Below are 10,409 nucleotides of genomic sequence, written 5' to 3'. Positions count from 1 at the left end.
CGCGGCGCGGCCGGCGGCCGGCGCGCCGGGACCCGCTCCGCTACGTCTTCGAGTCCTCGGTGCACGTCAAGCGCATGGAAGCCCGGCCTCCGACCTCGCGGTCCGCCGGCGGCGTGGTCCGCGGCGGGCGCCTCGACGACGGCGAAGAGCGACTCGCTCTTGCGCGGCGCGGCCGGCGGCCGGCGCGCCGGGACCCGCTCCGCTACGTCTTCGAGTCCTCGGTGCACGTCAAGCGCATGGAGGCCCGGCCTCCGACCTCGCGGCCCGCCGGCGGCGTGGTCCGCGGCGGGCACCTCGACGACGGCGAAGAGCGACTCGCTCTTGCGCGGCGCGGCCGGCGGCCGGCGCGCCGGGACCCGCTCCGCTACGTCTTCGAGTCCTCGGTGCACGTCAAGCGCATGGAAGCCCGGCCTCCGACCTCGCGGCCCGCCGGCGGCGTGGTCCGCGGCGGGCACCTCGACGACGGCGAAGAGCGACTCGCTCTTGCGCGGCGCGGCCGGCGGCCGGCGCGCCGGGACCCGCTCCGCTACGTCTTCGAGTCCTCGGTGCACGTCAAGCGCATGGAGGCCCGGCCTCCAACCTCGCGGCAGAGCGACTCGCTCTTGCGCGGCGCGGCCGGCGGCCGGCGCGCCGGGACCCGCTCCGCTACGTCTTCAAGTCCTCGGTGCACGCCAAGCGCATGCAAGCCCGGCCTCCCACCTCGCGGCCCGCCGGCGGCGTGGTCCGCGGCGGGCACCTCGACGACGGCGAAGAGCGACTCGGCGCGGCCGGCGGCCGGCGCGCCGGGACCCGCTCCGCTACGTCTTCGAGTCCTCGGTGCACGTCAAGCGCATGGAAGCCCGGCCTCCGACCTCGTCGCCCGCCGGCGGCGTGGTCCGCGGCGGGCACCTCGACGACGGCGAAGAGCGACTCGGCGCGGCCGGCGGCCGGCGCGCCGGGACCCGCTCCGCTACGTCTTCGAGTCCTCGGTGCACGTCAAGCGCATGGAAGCCCGGCCTCCGACCTCGTCGCCCGCCGGCGGCGTGGTCCGCGGCGGGCACCTCGACGACGGCGAAGAGCGACTCGCTCTTCCGCGGCGCGGCCGGCGGCCGGCCTCCCGGCCGTCGGCGGACGTGCCTGAATGGTCTTCAACCCCTGATTCGCGCGCCTCGTCCGTCGATCGTCGCCGCGGAACCGCGTCGATTCCCCCGCAGGCACCCGCAATCTCGACCATGCACGTCATCATCCGCGCGACCGTACTTTCCTGCGCCTTCACCTTCGCCACGGCGGCGGGGGGCGTCAAGCTGGACAAGAAGCCGACCGCGGAGCCCGCGGCAAGCAAGGCCGGCCTGGTCGAGGAATCGGCATTGGTCAAGGACCTGCCGCCGATGGTCTCGTCGGTTGTTCACGCTTTCTTCGCGACCGAGCTGTCCAAGCTCGAGCGCGAGTCCTCCACGCTCGACCGCATCGTCGCGGGCGAGCACTCCAAGCTCGACGGCATCGTCGCGGGCGAGCACTCCAAGCGCGACGGCATCGTCGCGGGCGAGCACTCCAAGCTCGGCCGCAAGTCGTCCAAGTACCACCGCAACCTCGCGGCGCGGAAGTTCTGCGCCGCCATCAAGAAGCGCAAGGAGTGCAAGAACGCCGCGAACAAGGACACGTGCTCCTGGATCCACCACAAGAAGAAGTGCAAGGGCAAGCGCAAGGCGTGCGCGTCGCTCGCCTCCAAGAAGAAGTGCCACAAGTCCAAGTACCACAACTTCTGCAAGTGGAGCTACAAGAAGACGAAGTGCCGCAAGGTCAAGTGCAAGGAGATCGACGCGAAGCGGGACTGCAAGCCGTCGCGCAGGACCAGCAAGAAGGGCTGCGAGTGGAAGGACAAGCAGTGCCGGAAGAAGCGCTCCGTCGCCGACGCCGGAGCCGTCACCGACGGCGACGCCTCCTTCGAGATGGAGCTCACGGCCGAGCCCACGGCCAAGCCCACGGACCTGCCCACGGACCTGCCCACGGATCTGCCCACGGCCAAGCCCACGGCCCTCGTCTTGCCCGTCCCCACAGACCTGCCCACGGACCTGCCCACGGACCTGCCCACGGACCTGCCCACGGACCTGCCCACGGCCAGGCCCACAGCCGACCCGTCGGCCGGGCCCACGGCCGTGCCGACGGCCGACCCGTCGGCCGCGCCGACGGGCGACCCGACGGCGGACCCGACGGCCGCGCCCACGGGCCTGCCCACGGGCCTGCCCACGGGCCTGCCCACGGACCTGCCCACAGACCTGCCCACGGCCGACCCGTCGGCCGCGCCCACGGGCCTGCCGACCTCGGCTCCCACGACCAGCCCGTCGGCCGCGCCCACGGGCCTGCCGACCTCGGCTCCCACGACCAGCCCGACGGCCGCCCCCACGGGCGCGCCGACCTCGGCTCCCACGACCAGCCCGACGGCCGCCCCCACGGGCGCGCCGACCTCGGCTCCCACGACCAGCCCGACGGCCGCCCCCACGACCAGCCCGACGGCCGCCCCCACGGGCGCGCCGACCTCGGCTCCCACGACCAGCCCGACGGCCGCCCCCACGGGCGCGCCGACCTCGGCTCCCACGACCAGCCCGACGGCCGCCCCCACGACCAGCCCGACGCCCGCGCCGTCGGTCTCTCCGACGCCCGCGGTGTGGGTTCAGCGCGGCGACGACATCGACGGCGAGGCCGCGGACGACTGGTCGGGATACTCGGTGTCGCTGAGCGCGGACGGCACGACGCTGGCCGTCGGGGCGCGCTACAACGACGGCGCCGGCTCCAACGCGGGCCACGCGCGCGTGTTCGCGTGGGACCCCGTCGACGAGACGTGGGTTCAGCGCGGCGACGACATCGACGGCGAGGCCGCGGACGACCGGTCGGGCTACTCGGTGTCGCTGGACGGCGCCGGCTCCTACGCGGGCCACGCGCGCGTGTTCGCGTGGGACCCCGTCGACGAGACGTGGAAGCAGCGCGGCGACGACATCGACGGCGAGGCCGCGTACGACGAGTCGGGCATCTCGGTGTCGCTGAGCGCGGACGGCACGACGCTGGCCGTCGGGGCGTACGGAAACGACGGCGCCGGCTCCTACGCGGGCCACGCGCGCGTGTTCGCGTGGGACTCCGTCGAGAACGTGGGTTCAGCGCGGCGACGACGTCGACGGCGAGGCCGCGCACGACCAGTCGGGCTACTCGGTGTCGCTGAGCGCGGACGGCACGGCGCTGGCCGTCGGGGCGTATCAGGAACGACGGCGCCGGCTCCAACGCGGGCCACGCGCGCGTGTATTCGATCTCTCTCTAGCGCATTAGGCGACGCACCCCGCCTACGCGCCTGCCTTGGGCGGGCGCGGGCACTGGGGGGCCCACTAAAGCCGCACCGGGCCCCGGGGGGGCTCCTTTTGAGGGGCCGGGTTCGTCCCTGTTGCAGGGGCCCAGACGTCCCTGGCGCGGAGCTTGGCTCCTGACGCGGCCCGCGGAGCTTGGCTCTCGATCGGGGACGCTGCGCACTCGGAGGCCGCGAGGTCCAGACGGGGGAGCATACCGTAGCAGGGGGCCGACTGCCAGGGCCGACGTTGCCCGCTGCGATTTCTCCAGACTCAGCTCCGGCGTCGGCGCTTGGGGCGCCGGTGCGCGACGTGGCGGGCACGACGCCCGTCTCGACGCGGCGCGGCCGTGAGATGCGGGCCGCGGGTTCGCGCGCGTCGATCAATGTTCGGCTGGAGCGCGAGCTGGGCGCTCAGTTGGCGACGTCGTCGTCGGCGTCGTCCTTGGAGCCGGGCACGCAGTCGGGGAAGGCGTCGACGTTGTTGCGGTACTTGCGGAAGTAGCGCTCGTAGATCTTCGCCTTGATCTCCTCGAAGAAGAGGTCGTGGTTGGCCTTGCAGCGCAGCATGGGCGCGATGACCTTGCCCTGGAGCGCCTTGCGCAGCTTGCTCGTGTAGAGGCTGTGGATCGAGAACGACCGCTCCGACACGGCCTCCGTCGCCTCGTCGGCGAAGATCTGCTGCGCCATGGCCGCGTGGACCGGCGCGCGCATGCGGAGCTTGCTGTAGAACTGGAGCGCGCTGAAGTGCTTCTCGCCGTCGAGCCCGGCCTTGAACTCGAAGCGGTCCTTCCTCTCCTTCTTGGGCGTCGACCGGAGCTCGTCGAGCCACGTCATCTCGCAGGCGTCGACGTCCATGGACGCGTCGTCGTCGCTGCTGCCGTCCAGATCGTCGAAGGCCTGGTCCAGGAGCGACTTCTCGCCTTTGCTGCGCTTCGTGCGGTTGCTCTCGACCTCGGAGAGCTTCGTCTTCTCGCCCGCCTGGCGGCCGATGCGCGCGGACGTCTCGAAGTACAACGCGGAGTAGAGCTGCGTGGCCGCCTTGGAGGCGGCGTCGCCGGCGGAGCCGCCGCCGAACACGTCGGAGACCTTGACGAGCGGGTTCATGTGGAGCGCGATCATGTCGCGGTCCGTGACCATGCCCGGGGCGAAGAAGCGCTCCTTCACCTGGCTGATCATGATCGAGATCGCCTCGCGGACCTCCGGGAGCAGATCCTTGGACTCGATCTGCACGAAGGTCTTCGAGTAGACGCCGTCCGAGTTCTTCTTCCACGTGCACGGACCAGGACTTCTTCTCGAGGGAGCGCAGCAGCTGGCGCGCCATGGGCAGCGTGCGGTCCGTCGTCGGCACCGTGCTGTACTGGACGAGTTTGTTGAACTCCTTGACCTTGAGCAACACCGGGAGCATCTGGCGCGCCAGGTTCCACTGCGCCGGCGTCGGCGTGCGCTTCATGAGCTTGGCCTCGTCCATGGCCTTCTTCTTCGACAGCTTCGGCCGCTCGTCGTCGTCGTCGTCCGAAGACGACGAATCCTCGTCGTCGGAAGACACGATGGACGCCGTCTCCTCGACCGCCGCCTCGTCGAGCTCGCCGTCGATGATCTCGTCGCCGCGCAGGTCCGCGTGGGTCTTCTTGAGGGTCATGCGGAGGGCGGGCTCGATCTCGATGGCCCGCTCGAGCATGGTCGCCGCGCCGTCGGCGCGCGTGTCCGCCGGGTTCAGCATGTTGAGCGCCGGCTGGGGCTCCGAGACGATGCCGCACGCGCGCTGGGCCGCCTTCATGGCCTCGTTGAACTTGGTGGACTCCTTGGTCGTGTACAAGGCGAGCTTCTTGAAGACCTTGAACATGGCCTTCAACGCGAGCGGCCGGAGCGCGTAGTGCACGCAGCGCATGCCCTGGTGGAACGCGCAGATGCGGAAGGCGAGCTTGAGGATCTTCATCGCGCGCTTGCCGTTGGCCGCGCCGTCGATCGTCGGCGCGCCGACGTTCTCGATGTCGATGCCGTGGAGCGCGAGGGTGTTGGCGATCCACGTCGCGATGTTCTTGCCCGTGTGGGGGCCCTCGGGAAACTCCTCGTACGCGAGCTGCACGTTCTTGTGCACGAAGCCGCTCTTCTCGTCGTCGACGAAGGACAGGTTGAGCGTCACGTACGCGACGCCGCACGACGTCATCATGTCGAGCTGCCAGCTCACGCAGGCGCCGCCCACGGCGCGGACGTGCGCGCTGATCTTCGCGTCCGCGGCCTCCGTCATGAGCTCGTCCATCACCGCGAGGACCTTGATGGAAGTGTCGCGCGTCGGCGGGACGTAGCCCGGCCGCAGCGACGCCGCGAAGCGCCGCGTCCCCGGCGTCTTCGCCCGGTGGAACGGGACCGCGTCCGTGTAGCACATGGAGACCCAGTCGACGTGGTAGTTGAACGCGTCCTCGAACTTGAGGCGCGTGATCAGGGAGCCGTCGGCCGACACGATGGTCTTGCCGCCGGCCTTGGTCTCGCCGGAGCGGAGCATCATCTTGTACTGCTCCGGGTGGCACCTCTCGATGTGGCCGCTGAGCCGCCCCGTCGACGTGCCGCGCTCGTCGATGAGCATCCGCCCGCACGGCGGGTCCCCGGCCGTGAAGTTGTCGAGGCAGGTCCACTTGTTGACGGCGAGGAGCGACTTGCCGTTGTTCTCCGTGACGTACTTGACCAGCTGCGGCGCCGTGAAGCACACGCGGAAGCCGGACGCCTTGCGCGACGCGGCGAGCGCCTTCTTCTGCCGGACCTCCTCCTTGGTCAGAGGCACGGGGGCCTCCTCGCCGGCCTCGGGCTCGTCCTCGGTCGCCTGCGAGTCCTCCTCGACGGGCGCCGGAGCCGGCGGGTTGGCCGCGAGGTGCGCGGCGTGGTACTCGGACATCATCGTGAGCGCGATCCAGAGGCCCTCCTCCTCGTTGTAGACCGCCGCGTCGTCGATCATCTCGACGCGCACCATCTGCTGCAGCGCCGCGATGCGCGCGATCTTCTTCCGGTCGTCGTACTCCTTGATCACGCACGGGTAGAGCTTGTCCTCGTCGTCCTTGGAGCAGCCGTCCCAGAACTTGCCCATGACGGAGGAGCGCTTGCCGATGAGCGCCGCCATGTCGCTGCCCTTGAGCGACCGCCACTTGCGGAAGCCCTTGAGCGTGTTCACCATGATTTGATTTCAAACGTAGAAGTCGTCTTTTGTTCTCCGGCGAGCTCGGGCAGCGTTTTTCGTTAGCTGTTTTTACGGAAGATATAAATGATGATTGCACTTTTTTGTAATAAATGTGCGCACTACAGGCTTCGAGAGCGTACGGGGACGCAGCGTCGACGCCGTCCTCGCGGCCCCGTGGCCGACGGACGGCAACTCTTCTCTGGTTTTCGGACGGGCGTCGTCACCGGCACCGTAACCGGACGGCCCCGGATCTCACCGTAACCGGAACCGTCCTAGAGCCCCAATAACCGTGTAAAAACCGTAACCGTACCGGAACCGTCACCGCGTCGACGGGGGGGCTGACCGTAACCGTACCGAAGCCGGTTTTTTACGGTTTTCGGTTACTAACCCTAACCGAAGTGCTCCCTGCTTCACGTGCGACGGCGCCAACGCGACGGCCTGCGCCGTCGACAAGTACGTCGACGACAACGAGTGCCTCGAGTGCCCGACCGGCTTCACGTGCGACGGCGCCAACGCGACGGAGTGCGCCGTCGACAAGTACGTCGAGAACAACGTCTGCCTCGAGTGCCCCGCCAACGCCACGTGCGACGGCGTCGACGCCGTGTGCGACTACGTCAACAAGTACGTCGACAACAACGAGTGCCTCGAGTGCCCGACCGGCTTCACGTGCGACGGCGCCAACGCGACGGAGTGCGACGACCTCAAGTACGTCGACGACAACGAGTGCCTCGAGTGCCCGGCCAGCGCGACGTGCGACGGCATCGACGCGACGTACTCTCCGACGGACGACGACCTCAGGACCGCGGTCGGCGAGTGGCTCGACAATTCGACGAGCGCGGAGGCCAAATACACGCACATCAGCGAATGGGACACGTCGGAGGTCACGGACATGTCCCTACAGTTTTGCGTGCGGCAGGGCTGGATGGACGGGCGCGCTGACTGGGCGGACTGTACAAGCACGGACGAGACGTTCAACGCGGACATCGGCGATTGGGACACGTCTAAGGTGACGGACATGACACGAACCTTCGGATACGCGGCCACCTTCAACCAGGACGTCGGCGCCTGGGACACGTCGAAGGTGACGAACTTGCGCTACGCGTTCCGCGACGCCGCCGCTTTCGACCAGGACATCGGCAACTGGGACACGTCCAAGGTGACGACCATGGACAGCGCGTTCTACGAAGCCTCCACCTTTAACGCGCCCATCGGAGGCTGGGACACGTCGTCGGTGACGACCCTTTACGGAACGTTCAAGGACGCCGCCGCCTTCAACGCGGACATTGGCGACTGGGACACGTCCAAGGTGACAACCATGAGCAGCACGTTCTGGGACGCTCCCACCTTCAACAGACCCATCGGCGACTGGGACGTGTCGTCGGTGACGCGTATGTCCGCGACGTTCTTCAACAACGCGTTGAAGTCCGCCTTCAACGCGAACATCAAAGGTTGGGATGTGTCGAAGGTGACCGACATCGACTCCCTGTTCCGAGGCGCCTCCGCCTTCAACGCGGACATCAGCGACTGGGACACGTCGAAGGTGACGAGAACATACGGGACGTTTGGACCCGCCGCCGCCTTCAACCAACCCATCGGCGACTGGGACGTGTCGAAGGTGTTTTATACACAAGATATGTTGAACACTGCCGTCGCTTTCAATCAGCCCATTGGCGCCTGGGATGTGGCAAAGGCGGCGGACATGCGCTGGATGTTTATTAACGCCGTTGCTTTCAATCAGGACATCGGCGACTGGGACGTGTCGAAGAATGGCAACATGAACAGTATGTTCAAAAACGCCTCCGCCTTCAGCCAGGACATCGACGCCTGGGACGCGTCGCAGGTGTCTGATATGGGGGACGCGTTCGTTGACTCAGGTCTTCAGTCGTGCCCGGACTGGGCCAAGTTCATTTACAACGCAGGAGGCCCTTGCGCCTGGAAATAAATCTGAGTGCAATATTAAGAAGATCATAGACTGGGAGGCCAAGCTTCTTTCGCGCCCATGGAGCCTTTGCACCGCACTCTCCAGATCTAGAGCAGCGACAAAGCACGAGCGCGCGCGCGCGTGACATTTAGCCCACGTTGATCATGCATTCCAGAGCATGTTGCTGTGAAGCTCTGAGCAGTATTGCAATGAGCGCGCGCAATGCGCGGCGCACGCTCTCGTAATCCACGCTAGCGACCTGCAACGACAACCACCATGTCCGCTCGCTTCCACCGCTTCGCGGACTTTGCGCCGGACGACGTCGAGTGGTGGCAGGGCGAGGCGGGCCTGCTCGAGTCCTACGTCGGCGAGTGGCTGCCGGCGGTCGTGCGCGTGCGCCAGGGCCGCGTGCGCGTCGAGGCGCCCGTGACCGGCGCCGAGAGCGCCGTCCGCGTGCTCCGCGACTTCCGCATCGGCGGGGCCTGCGCCGCGCGCGCGGACGGCTGGCGGCTCTTCGGCGGAGGGTTCGCCGCGGCCGTCGTCGCGGCCGACGCCGCGGCGCACCTGCGCTTCCCCGCGGCGGCGGCGCGCGACGCCTTCGTCGCCGCGGTGTCGTCCTGCGCGGCGACGGCGCGCGTCGGGTCCGGCTACCGCTTCGGCGCGGTGCTGGGCCGCGGCGCGCAGGGCGTCGTGCGCCTCGTCGCGGGCGAGGACGGCGCGCGGCGCGCGGGCAAGGCGCTGCCGTTCCGCACGTCCAAGGAGAAGCGCGTCGCCTGCCGCGAGTTCGAGCTCATGCGCCGCGTCGGCCGCGAGTGCGCGACGGCCCACGTCGTGCGGCTCCTCGAGGCCTTCGAGTGCGACGCGGGAGGTCCCAAGTGCGTCCTCGTCCTCGAGCTCTGCAGCGGCGGCGACCTCTACAGCCGCATCGTCGAGCGGGGCACCTACTCCGAGGCCGCCTGCGCGGGCGCCGTGCGCCAGGTCCTGGGGGGCCTCGGCGCGCTCCACGGCGCCGGCCAGGGCAGCACAAGAGAGCGAAATTCCCAACTTCAAAGGCTCATATCTCGGCCATTTTCCACTCGTTTCGGCTGACTTTTTGGACGAGCGATCATCTCTCGGAACGGTCTCGAAGCGTGGATGCTTTTTCCGTAACGCGCGCGCGCGGAACACTCACGTTGAAACGACGTTGAATCACTCTTGCGCTGCCCAGGCGCCGGCGTCGTCCACCTCGACGTGAAGCCGGCGAACCTCCTCTACGCGTCCCTGGCCCGCGGCGCGCCGCTAAAGATCGTCGACTTTGGGCTCGCGGCGTCCGTGGAGGACACGGGCGACGAGCCCCGGCCCTGGGTGCTCCGGGGCACGCCGGGCTACATGGCGCCCGAGCTCGTCACCGACGGCGCCGCCACCCCCAAGTGCGACGTCTTCGCGCTCGGCGTCGTCGCGCACGCGCTCCTCACGGGGCGCGAGCCCTTCTGCCTCGACCGCAAGGCGACGGCGCGCGAGATCTTCGCCTGCACGGCCCAGTGCCGCGTCGCGTACGACAACGAGGACTGGGTCGGCATCTCGACGGCCGCGAAGCTCTTCGTCGCCGAGACGCTCGAGCGGAACCCGAAGCACCGGCCCGACGTCGGTGCGCTCCTGGAGCACGCCTGGCTCGCCGCGGCGCCGGCGCGCGGCGGCGCCGCGAGCCCCGGGCCGGCGCCGGACGCGGCGCCCGCGCCGCGGCGGTCGCTCGACCGCGCGCGCGCGCGGCTGTCGTGCCTCGCGGCGGACCGCGTCGGCGCGCGGCGGAGCTCGCGGGGCGGCGCGAGCGACGCCGGCGCCGGCGACCGCGACGCCGTCGAGACGCTCCTGGAAGGGGTCGACGCGGACGCGGCGTGGTTCGACGCTGTGTGCAAATCAACCAGTGAGCTGGGACGTCGGGGCCAAACTTGAGAATTCTCTAGCTCGGTCAAATCGAAGTCGATTCGGCTGATTTTTGGACGGATCGATCGCTCTCGTCGAGTTCT

At 69.1% G+C, this 10,409-nt stretch overlaps 1 protein-coding gene across 1 annotated transcript; it reads left to right on the top strand.

The window, feature by feature from the left end:
* Window positions 1–8,426: 8,426 nt before the first annotated feature.
* On the top strand, window positions 8,427–10,335 carry AURANDRAFT_51955 (hypothetical protein; the record flags this gene model as incomplete). Its single annotated transcript, XM_009034480.1, has 2 exons — window positions 8,427–9,481; window positions 9,611–10,335. The coding sequence occupies 2 exons, from the start codon at window positions 8,680–8,682 to the stop codon at window positions 10,333–10,335; spliced, it is 1,527 nt and encodes a 508-aa protein (XP_009032728.1).
* Between the last annotated feature and the right edge of the window lie 74 nt (window positions 10,336–10,409).

Source organism: Aureococcus anophagefferens (genome assembly GCF_000186865.1).
Source record: "Aureococcus anophagefferens unplaced genomic scaffold AURANscaffold_1, whole genome shotgun sequence".
In the NCBI taxonomy this organism is placed as follows: Eukaryota; class Pelagophyceae; order Pelagomonadales; family Pelagomonadaceae; genus Aureococcus; species Aureococcus anophagefferens.
The sequence above is the reverse complement of the archived record's forward strand: the minus strand, read 5'-3'. Positions and strand labels throughout refer to the sequence as shown.